At 37.6% G+C, this 16,186-nt stretch overlaps 1 protein-coding gene across 13 annotated transcripts in view; it reads left to right on the forward strand.

The window, feature by feature from the left end:
• DENND1A (DENN domain containing 1A) overlaps positions 1-16,186 on the forward strand; it is a 472,628-nt gene that overhangs the window by 104,623 nt on the left and 351,819 nt on the right. For all 13 annotated transcript variants that reach the window (XM_088793184.1, XM_088793181.1, XM_088793185.1 and 10 more), the window contains one exon: positions 5,594-5,637. In XM_088793184.1, the coding sequence (XP_088649310.1) occupies positions 5,594-5,637 (44 nt within the window). The remainder of the gene's footprint in view (positions 1-5,593; positions 5,638-16,186) is intronic.

The following is a 16,186-nucleotide window of genomic DNA, read 5'->3' on the forward strand; positions in this document are numbered from 1 at the left end:
ATTTGAAAATGCCATTAGGGAAAGAGCAGTGTAATGGACTGTTACTCGTTTGTAGCATATTCCCATCTTCTCATCTGGAAAATTAAATCTGGTTACAGCTTGGATTAACATTTACGGTTGTGGGGAGAGGAAGACAGTATCCTAAACTCCATGAAATCGAACAATGAGATTATATGGTTTATGGCTAATTTTAAAGTCTCGCTTTTAAAGGGAAGATTTTTATAATTGTAATTCAATATTTTGAATAATATATTCAATATTTTGTCTCTTATTAACTGAAATAGTCTAGAAATAATGACTGGATAAATTGAGTAGGCATTAACTGTAATGTTTTCTGCCTGGATACCTAGCGTGTTAAAAGTGAAAGCAGTATAGATTCCTGTGTTAACGGCCACATTTGTAGTTTCTTTAAATTTCTTTCTTAAAAAGCTCCAGTTATAGAAGATTGTAACATTTGGTTAGTACGCAGTTGTTATGCCTTTCACAGAAAACGAAGATAGTATATTTTTCAGTAATCAGTTAGTGTCATGCCTAGACCCTTCAAATGGAGTCATTGGAGTGACACAGAAAAACAGGAACATAATTTGGTGAGGGGTGTGTGTGTGTGTGTGTGTGTATGTACATACTAGTTACTGCTCTACAAATGAGCCCTCATACATAACCACAGTACTTTTATGAATTATTTTGCATTTCTGTTGTAAAAGATCTGTCTACCACGTTTTCTAGGAACTTTAAGCCTAAGGCAGAACTCAACGTTTTGGAGCCTGTGTAAAATAATTTATAGCACCTTTCTAGTAAGTCTTGCCCAAACTCTTATTCTATTAATTAAACATCCTGTGGCAATCTGGTATATCTTAAAGATTTAAAAGTATGTTACAGTAGAAGACTAGAAAACATGGACTGTTGAAATGGAAGAAAATTAGTCTTTCTTTAAAAAAAAAAAGTCAGACATATTTGTTCTGAGATCAAGTTTTTTTGCTGTGCAGACATAGCCTTTCAAGCGTGGTCATGTTCGGTGCCTAAATGAGATTGTGCTGTTGGGAGTCTACATTGTGAAATGCCTGTTTTAAATACGGAAATGTGGCCTCCAGTGGAGGTGGTGTACACGTCTGTGTGGGGACAGCCTCCTGTGTGGCCATGTTGCTGGGAGGAGGTGGTGGCCCATCACATTGACATAGTGTGTGAAGTGAAGCCTTATTCCAGAGCCAGCTGCCTCTTCTCGGCTTATGTGGTTAAGAGGTATATGGACGCGACCATACCATACATCGTGTTGGCAAGATATTTTAAGTGCGATTTTTTTGTTGTCGTTGAAAAGTGTTTTCCTAGGAGGTGATGAAATTGATTTTTAATGTTGTAATAACTTAAATCTGGAGAAAGTTGCTGAGAGAGAAGGATAAGGAAGGAAAAGTTTGCTTGTGTCACTATATTATAGTCTTAATTTTCTGTCAGACGGACAATTCTTAGAGGAAAATGCTTGACATATACCGATAACACTATTACTGCCTAAGCAAATTGTTGCTTTTTCCATGGTAGTTCTGTCATTTGCAGATTTTTGCGTTTCGAGGTAGCTGTTTGGTGACACTGTATTTGGCTGTGAGGGTATGAATACGAGCAGGTTAGCGATTATAGCATTGGAGGGCGGATAAAGAAATAGATACATAAATATTAGACCGATGCACAGTTTTCCCGTGTATGTTATTTTCCATATAAAGATACAGAACATTTTATAAAATGTTCCCAGACCATTTAAAACTCAAAGAAATGCAGCTGATGCAATGAAATACATAGAGTACTTGTAAAAAACATACAGACACGCAAGTGGATTGCTGCCAGACAGAAAATTTAAAGGCGGTTTGCTTAACTGCAGGGCGCTAGGTTTTGTCCATGTGCCATGCTGAAACTGTTAGTAAAGGCGGGTGTTGTGTTGCTTGAGAAAAGCAGATTGTATTTGGACCTTTTCAACTCAGATGTTTCCAATGTCGATATTTTGGTGATATTATGGCATAATGATCAACTCAATTGTGAAGAGAGATTTCAACCTACTGTGTAAAATAGACATTTTAAGAAAATTCAAATAAAATTTTTTCAGTGTTTGTGTTAATTTTTACAAAATGGCTGTCATAGTTTTATTAACTATCAGACTGGATCTCTGAGCTAATTGAATGGAACTTTATAGGTTGGGCTTTGGTTTTAAAAAGCATTGCCTTTTTAAAAAAAGAAATATTGCTTTAGAAGAGTGCTAAGGACCCATGCAGTTTTTTTGTTTTTTTTCCCCCAAACCTCAGGGCCTTAAAGGAAATCAAAAGTTTTATGCTTGAATCATAGTAAATAATAATCCATGTATTATCTTGGAAGATGATTCTGTTACGATCTGCAACTTGCACTCTAGGGTTAGTCCTAGGACAGCTGAAGGAATTTAGTTGGTGGTGTTTGTTACGTTGCTACCATTGAGGCCGTGTTTAGAATATTATGGTTTGAATGACCCCCATCTTGGCATTCCATGGGCGTACTTACCTTCAGTATATTAAAATAGGTTGATTTTTCCTTTTATCCATGTGTCCTTCTCTTTTTTTTTTTTTTTTTTTTAAAGATTTTATTGGGGAAGGGGAACAGGACTTTATTGGGGAACAATGGTCAAATTGTTGTCCTTTCAATCTTAGTTGTGGAGGGTTCTGTTCGGCTTCAAGTTGTTGTTCTTTCAGTCTTAGTTGTGGAGGGCGCAGCTCAGCTCCAGGTCCAGTTGCCGTTGCTAGTTGCAGGGGGCACAGCCCACCATCCCTTGCGGGAGTCGAACCGGCAACCTTGTGGTTGAGAGGACGCGCTCCAACCAACTGAGCCATCCGGGAGCTCAGCGGCAGCTCAGCTCAAGGTGCCATGTTCAATTTTTTAGTTGCAGGGGGCAGAGCCCACCATCCCTTGCGGGACTCGAGGAATTGAACTGGCAACCTTGTGGTTGAGAGCCCCGCGCTCCAACCAACAACTGAGCCATCCGGGAGGCAGCTCAGCTCAAGGTGCCGTGTTCAATCTTAGTTGCAGGGGGCAGAGCCCACCATCCCTTGCGGGACTCGAGGAATTGAACTGGCAACCTTGTGGTTGAGAGCCCACTGGCCCATGTGGGAATCGAACCGGCAGCCTTCGGAGTTAGGAGCACGGAGCTCTAACCGCCTGAGCCACCGGGCCGGCCCCCCTTCTCTTTTTTTCAAATCTATTATGTTGTATATGTGAATAAAATGCATTTTAAAGTGACAAGTTAATTATTTAGTTTCTTATTAATCTAGTTGGTTAAAGAGATTTAAAAACTTTCCTTCTCCCACCTATATCGAGAAACTTTTTTTAACTGAAGAATGTACCACAAATTTTGGTTTCTGACATTCATCCCCTCAAAAACGGGTGATAAAAAATAAAGTCTTTGGTTTTATTCCATCTTTATTTCCATCAGTATTTTGTGGTTCCCAAGAAGCACAAATACTGCAAGAACGAGGACATGATATGAAAGCTTTATACGTGAGTCGTTTCTGTCTGAAGTTTTCTGGTTGAAGAGTAAGCATTAACTACATGACAACTGGAAGAAAAAGAATAAGCCTTAGGGTGGGGGATGGGAGATGAGGGTAAGAGGGATCAAATATATGGTGATGGAAGGAGAACTGACTCTGGGTGGTGAACACACAATGGGATTTATAGATGATGTAATACAGAATTGTACACCTGAAATCTATGTAATTTTACTAACAATTGTCACCCCAATAAATTAAAAAAAGAAAAGAATAAGTCTTAGATTATTTTGTGGTTTTCCCAACCTCCATTTTACTATGTACCTCAGTGACTTAGAAGTCCTTTTTTTGGGGGTCTTGGAACGAAATTTAAATCCTAAAACACCATTTTTTCCCCTGGACCAACTCATTTATGTATGTTTTAGGAATTATAGCCACTGCCCTCTTTTTAGGCTCCTCCTCACCCCCACCGCACCCCACAGCACACGTTAGAGGTTTGTTGGGCATCTGGCTGCCCCTTTGCATCCTGCTGGCTGATTTTTCCCTGTAGACCAACCTAGTGCTTTCCATGCCACACCGTTAGCGCCCTCTGGCCTCCTGTCCCAAGAGGGCCAAATCCTTCCCTATTCAGCCCTCTGGCCAGAGACAAGGGACAGGGCCCATGCTGGGCCAGCAGGGCAGCCCTGCACAGTACTGTGTCGGGGATTACACCAGCACTCTGCTTTTCACAGCCTAGGCACATCCTTTGTCACTTCTCGTGTTTGAAGATGAGGGTTAAAAACAAGAAATTGATCCCCAGTTTTTAAGTCAACCAGAAGATACCTCAAGAGCTGAAAGAAATGATCTCCAGAGCCTTTCAGCTGTTTTGCGTGAACCATTTTGGGAAGCTCTGCTTTTGGTGTGACCTTTTGTGTATGCCTGTTTGTTATTAGCCTTGGGTTTTGAAAATAACATCCATTGAAAACTGGTATTTCTAGGATTTAAGTGGAGTATGTGACTAGGCCCTTAGTCTTCTCCCTTTTTGATTCTTTCCTGCAGCACAATGAACTAACTGCGTTTTTGTTTTGTGATTTGAAGGGTTTTAACTTTTGGATTGGCTTTCGCAGAGGAGTAAGGTGGTGTTTCAAAAGATAGATATGAAAAGTTAGTAGTATATACTGTAATCTCTGTGAGAAGGGACCCTCTAATTTCTCAAATAGATATTATTCTGATCACTCTCCTTAATGTGTCTCGGAGGAACCAAATCTTTCTTATTAGAAAAGATTGAATGTTTTCCGAATCAATAACAAATGGAGTGTAATAGCTTTTAATTAGTATACTTCTGTATTGACTTACAGACAATGGCATTGGATTATCTTGCAATTATGATTGAGGAGCCAGGTGACCCCTTTAGCAATTCCATTTTAAACGATGGTCATGCAAGGTGTTTTCACCTATGTATTTTGTTTGTTTGTTTGTTTCTTAGCAAGTGTAATTATGTTAGAACATATCTCACATCACGATATGTCATTTTCACTGGTAAGCTAAAAGTGTGCTGTTTGGTTCTGTTTTGAAGAAGACTTTACCTAGTTTTATTTGTATTTTCAGGAGCCATAAATATTTTGGGAAGGGCATATTTTATTTTTAAAAGCAAGGAGTTTTGCATTTGTTCCTTGAAAGAATTCTCTCACCCTCACTGGCAGGCTCCCCCCACCCCCGATCTGAAACTGGTCTTTAAGGCGGTTTATCAAGCTTACATCTGTGACTGTGAAAAGGAGGCTTCTTCTGATTAGACAAGAAAAGTCAAGCAGGTTTAAGACTCATTTTCTCTGGGAAAATATATTGAGGGCAATTTGCAGCTGGCAAGATTTTTGCATTAGGTAATAGTCTAAAGTTAACAGTAGCATCAGGTCTTTAAAATTTTTCTTTTTTGTGTTTCTGGAGGAGGGTAACGGGAGTGCCTTGTGGAGTCCTTCCTCGTGCTCATCAACATAGCAGCCTCAGCTGCCCCCCTTGGATCCCCTGCCAGGGCTGCTATCATCTTCTGATCAAATATTAATGTGTGATCCTCTGCTTGCTCACTAATCCAAAGCCAATTAATATTATCTGTCAATTATTTACAGATCCTGAGGTGCAGAGGCAATTCCCGGAGGACTACAGTGACCAGGTTCGGAATGCGTAATTAATTTTTTACATGACAAAATTTATTTCAGAGTTGTTCAACATTATTACTGTTCTTTTTTTACTGAAAGAGATAAATGAATTTTTAGAAAGGAAGAGCAACAGTAATTAGGAACCCAAGACAAAAAGTAAAACATATTGAAGTAGGACTGAAAATATTGGTGCTAGATTTGGGGTGTTACCTTCAGGGGAAAAACGCACAGAAAGTAAGGAAGAAAATCTATCACAAATTTTACTTTTTACTTTGAGGTATGCTACAGTCTGCAGTTCATTAGGAAATCCGTTTTTGGATTGCCTGTGAACTTTTTTTTTATAATGCTTTTTAAGTGTCAAAAATCAGTGTAACAAAAAGGGGAAGAGAGAAGTTTATAACATTTCCTGAAATTTGAAATAGATTAGGAAGCTGTGTTATGGTAGTACTCGAAGGAGAAGATACACATGCTGGAAGGGTCTTCAGGGTGAAGGTAGTTGTAACGATGGTAGGGAAAGTTAAGATTGGCCAGTGAGTGCTGCCATCTTGAATTTCCTGTATTCTGCAAGCATGGAATGGCGTGGAAGGAGCTATTTTAACCACAAACTACTATTGAAGTTCTGGTGCTGCTCTACTCTTGATAATTAGACCCAGGTTATACATCCTGGATTCTAGTTTCTAAAGAAACAGTAGAGACGTTTTGAAGCTTTTTTGGGCACCTTACATTTTTAATTCAAATATACAGTTTGGTATGCTTTTTAATAAAAGCATCCTTGCTTACATTGAGTAAAACAAGTGAATAAAACCTTTCACATGTGGAATATTGTACACAATAAAAATGTTTCTGAAGTACATCCACTTAGTTTTGCCTGTTAAAAAAGTCCTTGAATGAGGATAAATACAATGGAATAGAAATACCGTGTTTCCCCGAAAATAAGACCTAGTTGGGCAATCATCTCTAAAGTGTCTTTTGGAGCAAAAATTAATATAAGACCCGGTCTTATTTTACTATAATAAAAGACTGGGTATGATATGATACGATACGATACGATACGATACGATACGATACGATACGGTATAATACCGGGTATAATATAATACTGGGTCTTATATTAATTTTTGCTCTAAAAGATGCAGTAGCGTAGATTGTCCAGCTAGGTCTTATTTTTGGGGAAATACAGTATCCAGTACAGTAGTAGTAACACCTTTGCAGTGTGGCCTGTTGTATAGAGGGCAAGGTATCTGATACATCTTTCTGAGTACAGGTGATATATTGTGACCAGGAGTATAACTGGATAATCAGTATAATGAGATGCTTTGTAATGAGATTTTATTGTCCAAGAATCCAAGAGAACTGGTATGATTTGCTTTATGTGTGATCTCAAGACTTAAATGAGATTTAAAAAAACATTAATCTTCTCACTCTATCCCTTATTTCATCTTCCAACTGTAGAGCTGAATTTTCATCTTGTCTTAAATTGCCATGGGATTGAGCCCACTGGATTTAAACTACGCAACCCAAAGATTATAGGACCTTTATATTAATGATTCCCCCCCTTAATCAATGTCTAAAGGGTGGAAAATATGATTTTGAATAGACTTGAGGCCATAGCTCTTAAGAAAATCATTATTCTAAAATTTTGTGTCTAAGTAAGTTACCTGTGTGGTACCATGATCTCAGTTACCCAGTGAGAGAAAATTTCGTAGGAGAAAAAAATAACATGGATCTATTCTTTTAAACATAGTGTCTTACTACATCTGTAAACTTTTGAGCGACACGATTTTTCTGGTATAACTTTTAAAAATCACATGAATACTATGTTTATGACAAAAATATTTAGGAAATATAGATAACTCAAAAATAAATAAAAAGAATGAAAATAAAGAATATACAAGCCATCTGTAATTTAGCTACTCAAAGATGAGCTAACCACTGTGACAATTTGGTGTTTATTTTCCCATGTTTATTTCACTAAGTATATGTATATGTTTGTGCGTTTGAGGAGAGTACATGTGTATATATGTAGGTACTATATATACATGTGTATATATAGTGTATTTGTGTATATATAGAGAAATGTGGGCTATTATTAATTCTGTCATTGCATATAGAGCCCAGTTTACAGATTAGATATGTTATGTTATGAACTTGGTTCTCTTTACTTTGGTTAATGGGTGACCGTACAAGTGTTTCTTATATTGAAGTTGGAAGTCTTTAAAATTATATTAGGTTGGTGCAAAAGTAATTGCAGTTTTTGCGTTATTAATGTTTTAAACCGCAATTACTTTTGCACCAAACTAATAGTAAGAGCCTAAAAACTAATGACAGCTTTCAGCCAGTTTAAAGTGCTCGTTGGATAGGTATTTGCTTTCTTTGTTTGGATCAGTGACACAACTTTGAAATTTGGAGGACAGTACTCATGGGCTAGTTGTAGACTTAAGAGAGTATGTACATCACTGCCTTACTTAGCATCTCTTCCAAGTTGACTCAACGCCAGGCTTCCTTTCTTTCCCACATGTAACTTAAGAATGAAGGATGAATGACAGATCTACTTTGTTTTTGATGAAGTGACCTCCAAGTTCCCAGAAATTTATTCGAGAGTTGATTTACTGGTAGCTGAAATGAGACCTGTATATTTCTTATTTACCTTTTTTATCCTTTGGGTTCTGATCTTATATATTTTCTCTTCTTAGCATTTGTTGGATTAAACCAAATTCTTTCCCCTCGGTGTACTATTATAAAGAAATTCTTAGAAATATTTTTATTACATACAAACCTTAAATGCTGAATATGCACTTAATCTAAACAACATTTCTAGTATTAAACATTTATGATGTAATCCATAAGGAATATTTGAGATAATTCACCACAAACTATAGTGCTTATTACTACACATGCACACACAGACTCTCCTCCACACCAGCTTTCTTCCTCATTCGCCTAAACTACCAGTGCTTGTTTTTACATTTGTGTATTTCCCATGTACCAGCACACTTGATCAGAGACGCTTGCTGCTGCTAGATGTTTTATTCTGTGTGTTCTTTGTACCTTACAGTAAAAGAATCTGTCACAAATTATTGTGGCTCACTGCTTTAGAAACTGAGAAAAAAGGGAGGTTAGATTGACATCTGTGACTGAATAATGATGACCAGCCTTTTGGCTCTCCTTGAGCCACAAAGCTAGCACTGCCTTTAGAGTGGAAAAAGAAGTAAGAAGAAAGGGGAGGGATAAAAGAGAGTTACAAATCTGTGGTCCCGGAGATGTATTACTGTTGGGCCAGTTGTCTGCATGGTATGATAATCCATTTTGATCTTTTCTGTCTTAATTGTCTGCTAAAGACAAATGGGCAGTAAAAGTTCATCAGTTTCATCTTTTTGCTTCTCGTTTAGAAGCAGAATAAATGATCCATCACTACAGAAGTAGCCTTTCTTTCTGACACGGAAGTAATGCAGACCCAACACGTTTTATTAAAATGTTTTCCCCTCATTATTTCAGTCCTCTCAGCTCTGATAGATCTTACTGTTTCATAAAAAATGTAATCTGAAATGTAAATAAGGGTCTTGATACAGAAGGAAGAAGTAATGAGCAGCCTGAGCCACATTCTAGGACTCTTGATTGTAATTACTGACAAAGTGATTTCTCTGTGCCCCATTTTTTTTTTCTTCCTTAAGTTGTCTGTGACACCCTCAGACCGCAATGACATGTATGGCTTAAAACCATTAAATCACTGTAGCACTCAATATTTCATTTAAAATCTGGTAAGCCTGCTATCTTTAAACCTGGAAGTACAGGCTTTGTTAATTCCAGAATGACATGCCTTTATTTTTTATAAAAGAAAAACAAACAACAAAAAAGACAGAAAGCAAGATCTTTTCAGAGTTCACATTATTTGTGCATCTACTTTTGTTTAATGCTTAGCTTGTTTAAATACTAAAACACCAACATTGGTAGGATCCTGACTTGAAAAGGATCCTGCTTTTAAAAACAATCTAACAACTTACTTAGGAAATTAAAAAATTTTTATCTCTCATAAGCATAATATGGAGTAACCTAATTTTTTTTTAGGGTTAAGATTACTAAATTACAGGTGCAGTTTTCAAGTCACTTTGGTTTGGGTAGTTTAAACCAGATTCTTTTCAATTTCTTATTATAGCTATAGATAATGTGGCTTTTAATACAGCCTGTCCAATAGAAAATTTTTGCTAAAGAAGAACAGAATCACAATATTAATGTATTTCCTTAATTTCTAGAAATGCCTTCTCAAAGATATCAGCATGTCAATATAACGTTAAATAAAAAAAAGAATATCTTTCCCTGCTGGAAATAGCTTTTTAATTAATTAAGTGGATTTATAATTATTCTATTACGTTTACTGTATTCATTCATAATTACAGAAATAATTGGTAAAACTTTACTCATTGTGATTAGTGCAGTTTTAATGAATACTAATTGAATTAAGGGAGCAAAGGATAGTTAAATTAACATGTTAGCAAATCATGGTCACCACTGTCATCAAAATCCCATCTTTGGCTTCAAAACATATGATTTTTTCAGATTAAGAAAAATGAGCTTTTAGTAATTACACCATGTATGTGGGATAATTTGAAATAGAAAGCTATAGTAACTTATCAGAGAGATTTCCATAAATGGCCTTCTAATGTGTCAAGTATAATAGGCATTACACATACCATTTTAAAATGTATTAGTTATAATACGATTACTTATACTAAAACATGTAGAATTAATAATTTGTTCTCACCGTTCCACATTTTATAGCTTGTTTGTTCTGAGAGTGGCGAATAGAGTTCATTGTGCTAGAAGTTGCTTTTCCAGTGTGCTCATCTATATTTTGATGAAGTATAGTGAGTGTCTCAGAGCTCTTTAAGTAGAGGTCGGAGCACACTTACCCACCCCTGTGTACGTAGATCGCTCTTTAGAGTTGCAGGTAATTTTTCTTTCCACTGGCACTGAAACAGAGGTTATAATGAAACCAACAATCTTGATGCATTTACAGAAACTATAAAAATTTTATGGAAATCTTTATATAGAAACGAACAGTGTTTCTTGTAGAAGCTCTATAAGCAATGTAGAAACATGGTACATTGGGAAAAATAAAAAGGTGCCCTTTCTTTTATGGTTTTATATGGTCTATGTGATTTTAAAATTTCACTATAGGCAGTTAAGCAAATTATAAAAACACATCACCTATATACTAAAAAGGAACAAAAATATGTTGCATAACTTAGGCTAATTATGATGGAAATTGGCATTTCTGAGTTGCATGCAATTGCTTAAATATGGAGTTTTCTCCTGTTCATGCTTCAGGGATGCTCTAAAGAAAACATTTTGTAAGCTCACAGTTATTCGCAGTATAAGCTATGTAAATAGATTGGAAGATTCTGATTAGGAAGACAACAGATAATGTCTACTAAAAGACTTGCTACTTGTATGTGGGTGATTGCCTTATTCTTTTGGGGAGCTCCTGTATCTGAAAACTTTCATAGTGTTTTCTCCCAAATATTCATAAGCCAGAGAGTCAACATTGCTATTTAAAACTTGTTCATTGAAAGAATCCTATCTAATAAGAAAATGCCAGATAGAATACACACAGATCCTAAATTTTTTGTTACTGTGAAAGGAAGCTTTATTGTACCAACATTGTATAATATGACACACATGTATTGTATTTACACAAAGTGTAAAACAAATGATAAAATTTGATTTCCCCTGTTATTATTAGGCAGAGAAACATAAGCAGCAGAGTACCTGGTCTGTGTAAAATGTGACATTGATTCCACAAAGATGCCGCCAGTCCTTCTACAGGGACTTGTCTAAGCCATAGTATCTTCAAGTTGGAATTGAAATTTGGGTTTGTGGTCCTTTGGGCCTTGCATTCACCCAGCTCACAAAGGATGGAATCAGACCTGGTGTATCCCATTTCTCTTGGAAACTTTTCAGCTGTCTCTCCCCTGCCCCCCCCCCCCCCCCCATTCTTCTCTAAAGTGGATGCTGTCACGCTTCCAACCTACTCATACAGTCTGTTCTGATTTGATCCACTTTAAATGGTGAGGTCAAGTTTGGTCCCAGAAACTTTTTATGACACCATATACATGGAACAGAATTTGTCAGTTCATTTGAATCTCATCCAAAGGAATTACTTATGTAAGGGTCAAACGATCACACTTTAAAATGGCTCTGCAGCCTGGCCTTAAAAAAAACTAACTTATAAGTGGCTGCGTTTGCTGATTTTTACCCCCCTCATGTCTGTTTTTGGGGGCCGAAACTGTCTGGGAGAGTAGATTTGATTTTGTGCTTTGAGCGAGCGATTGGATGAGTGTAGTTAGTGTCTGTGGAATATGAGCCAGACACTGTCCCAGGGCGAGAGGAGGAGTGGGTTCCATCTTTCCTGAAGGACCTACTGCCCAGTAGGCTACAAAGGTAATGCATGTCCATGGGGTCTAGGTGGTTGGCAGAGCAATGGCAGGGCCAGAAAGTGGGGTGTCTCTGAGAACTAGGACCTTTGGGTGGTGAGGCCACCATGCAATCACAAGCATGCAATTTCTCATTGTCTGTGTTGTGAAGCCATAGAAGTTAGTCACGTTAACACGAGTGGCATGGAGAAACCTAAGTGGAAGTCTTGGCGCTGCCCTTAAAAGAAGATTCCTTTTAGGTTTGTTTGAAATGTGTGCGTTTCTAAGAGTCACTGTTGAGTCATGGATTTTTTTGACCTCTTGCTCAAAAAGTCAGCTTCTATATTTCTTAGTAATTTAGCAGTCTGGGATTATAGGTGGAAATGGAATTTTCTCATCCTCAAATGTAGACTCATTCTCTTCAGACCTGAAACCTGGGAGGTGATTGTTTAGCCTAGCAGCAACAAAGCACCCTGCTGAGTCAGCGTTCTTCAAGTAGGTCTGTTTCCATGATTGTTACCAAATGTAGCCGTTATGATGGACCCCATTACGGATTTCTGAAAATATTTCATCGATAGATTAAAGATGTATAATGCATCTCAGATTAAACATCTACTTCTTTGTATATGTTTAAAAGTGTCCTGTTCTTGATTGGCCTGTTTAAATGTTTTTCAAGTTATAGGCTCATGGATGGGTAAAAAATAATCCTAAAAAATAATCTATCACATGTTGCTTCTTATTTGCCCCTTGCTGTTACAAGTCAAATTTATCAGTTTATACAGATGTCAGGTTGCTGCTTTTTGAAATGTTTGCTGGAAAAAAACCAAACCAAACCCATTTTGTATGTAAGAGGTACTATCCTGCCGTATCTACAGATGGTGCCAAAAAAATGTATACACATTTTAAGAAAGGAAAATTGTATTAAAATTGTAATACTCAATATATACCAATAACAAAAGATGAATACAAGTCACGTTTGACTTCTGCAATTACAAGAGGTGCTCAAAGTGGTCACCATCAGCATCCAGACACTTCTGATTATGACGAACTACTGCTTGAACAATGTTGACCGAAGTGTCCACTTGTATACATTTTTTGGGCACCCCCAGTATACCCTGAGTTCCCCTCCCAATTCCAGAAAAGGGTGAATTTAAGAATGGAATGGGGTTGCACTGGCTTCTTAATGAAACTGTATTTCCAAACAACAAACATTTAGCCAAACTCAGTTGAAAAATTGATACATTTTCTGATTTAAGGCTCTTTTAAGTTGAAGATTCCTTCCTAATTTGGTCACTCCCCAGCTGTTACAGTTATATGGAAGGAATGCATTAAAAAGACAAATTCTTTCTGAAAGCACACCAAGCTATATAGTTACCATGTTTCCCCGAAAATAAGACCCAGCCAGACCATCAGCTCTAATGCATCTTTTGGAGCAAAAATTAATATAAGACCCAGTATTGTATTACATTATATATTATACCCCTTCTTATAGTAAAATAAGACTGGGTCTTATATTAATTTTTGCTCCAAAACACGCATTAGAGCTGATGGTCTGGCTAGGTCTTATTTTTGGGGAAACACAGTATGTTGTGCTACTAGTACTTGCTAGAATCTGACTCCAGGAAAAGTTAATCACGCAGTCCTTGCTTACACATTCTTATTAGAAGTGTTCTCCTGGTTTTAGTGTGGCTCCTAAAAAGCCCCACTAAATTTTAGACATCTGTGAATCCTGTTGGATGGTCTTGTTTCTGGCGTGTTACCCAATGATTATAACTAAGTAGACCATGGCTGCTTTTGAGAGCTGTAGTCTGAGTCTTAGCTTTAGCCTCACGGAACCAGTCTCTGTTGCTCGCGGGGGCTCACCTACCAGCCCGCAGTCATTAAGTCCTGTTATTGTTCCTCCTAAATTGCTCCCTAGTCTGTCCAGTTCTGCTGTTCCCTCTGCGTTCACACGTCAGCTTCTCCCCTGTGGACTCTTCCTAATGGCCTGCAACCCAGTGACCTTTTCATCTCTATCCTCCCTAAGGTGGCCAGAGATGTCTTTCTAAAACCTAAGTCAAATCATGTCATCAACCATTTCTCTTTAGTCAAAACTCTTGATGGTTCCCTGGTCCCTTCAAGATCTACCCCAAATTTCTTGGATTTAAGGCCCAGCACAATCTGACCTTGACCCAACTTGCAGCCTGGTTTCCTGCCACTTACCTTTATAATGAGACAGAGAACACCTCCCCATTTCCCAGCATGGTTTGCTCTTTCCCACCTCTGTATTTTGTCCATGTTGTCTTTATGGTTGAAATGCCTACCCCCCACCCCCCCAGTATACTTTGGTTCAGTTCAACATTCAGTGCCCTGCTTGTGTCACTTCCTCTGTGAAACTTGCCCTGACTGAATTAGTCACTCTGTCCTCAGCACTTGGAGAGCACTTGGAACCTTGACTCATTACATTGTATTGTTTATTTGTCTGTCTGTCAATCTGTGAACTCTTCACATACAGGAATGAGTGTAGTGAGTGTTAGGGGCTCTAGCGGCCAGTGAATAATTGTGAATATAAAGTATGTAATACACAGACGTGATGCTGAAGGAGTTCAGATTCCAGAAAGGAGCGTGCAGAGGCATGACAGTGGTGACTAAGAGCACGGGCTTTGGAGCCAGATGGCTTGGGTTTGAATCCCAGCTCTGTCATTTACTGGGGTTTACCTCTTTGAGATTTCATTCCTCACCCATATACTGGAGATCGTCACAGTAAAGTCTTCGTAGGATTATTGTGAAGGTTAAGTGATTTGAAATGTGCCGGGTGCTCAGAATAATACCTGGCATCTAATAACCAATAATTATGTAGTGCCTACTGTTTTGAGGGGTAGATTTAAGTGGCAGGGTCACCTGGTTTTCGTGCTTTTGTTTTGTCAGGTATTAGGGTTGTTTGTGATTTCCTTTACCTCTGGAATTTCAGACTGATAATTACGAAAAATTCTGGAAAGTTTTCCTTTCTAAGTCTACAGTATTCCAGAGCAAAATTTACAGAAGTTGCAAAGGTAAGAGGGAGTACTTTGTCAAGCAAAGGTGAAGAAAGAATCAGAAACAGTTCCTGAGTATTTATGTTCTAAAATGTATGGAAAATATGAAACTCTTTAAATGGTGATGAAGAGGGGGTTTCAAATAACAAATTATTTTTAATTTATTTCAGTTGTGAAGTCTGTATATTGAGACTTTCCATATTCAAAACCTCAGAAATTTAGTCATGGGTCCCACTGTCCTTGTAAATTAGCCCTTTTAGTTGCATATAGTACTTTGCATTATTATGTTAGCTTTCATTTTATAAATGCTTATATGCAATAGAGTTAAGATTCCTCTTACTATCCTAATTTGAAACTGTCTAACTTTGGTCAGTTTCAGATTTCAAATGTGATATAATACAAGTCCAGACTGTGGACTAGTCTGTGTGTGTGTGTGTGTGTGTGTGTGTGTGAGAGAGAGAGAGAGAGAGAGAGAGAGAGAGAGAGAGAGAGAGAGAGAGAATAGAGCAGGTGGGGGATGGTGGGTAGAAATGAAAGGTATTTATAAAAGAATTAAGATTGTCTTTTAAAGAAAATTGAGCTTTATCAAAGATGGCTTACTTATATATCAACCTTGTGAAATATGTAATAGTATTGTTTCACGTTGCTCTTATCCCTAGAATATTCTTATCTATCCTACTTGTCTAGTAAATACTGACTCATCTCTCAGAAGTGAGCTCAACTTTCACCACCTCTGAGGAGTCTTTCACACCCCCTGGGTAGACCTGACAGTACCTTTCTTTGTCCATGATCATACTTCTTCCAGAAAACCTAAAACACTTTATTGCACATACTTATTTATGTATCCTCTTCCTCTCCCAGCTGTAAGTCAGGGATTCTTGTCTGCTTCATGTCCACATCTCTCGGACCTGGTACGGTACCTGGGTATTTGTAGGCTAAACATTTGATACGTAATAATAAATGACTGAATACCGTGTTTCCCCAAAAATAAGACCTAGCCAGACCATCAGCTCTAATGCGTCTTTTGGAGCAAAATTAATATAAGACCCGGTCTTATTTTAACATAATATAAGACCCAGTCTTATTTTAACGTAGTATAAGACCGGGTCTTAATATAATATAATAATATAATACCCGGT

The sequence above is a fragment of the Rhinolophus sinicus genome, chromosome 16, assembly GCF_057876585.1.
Source record: "Rhinolophus sinicus isolate RSI-liver-muscle chromosome 16, RSI-T2T, whole genome shotgun sequence".
NCBI lineage: Eukaryota > Metazoa > Chordata > Mammalia > Chiroptera > Rhinolophidae > Rhinolophus > Rhinolophus sinicus.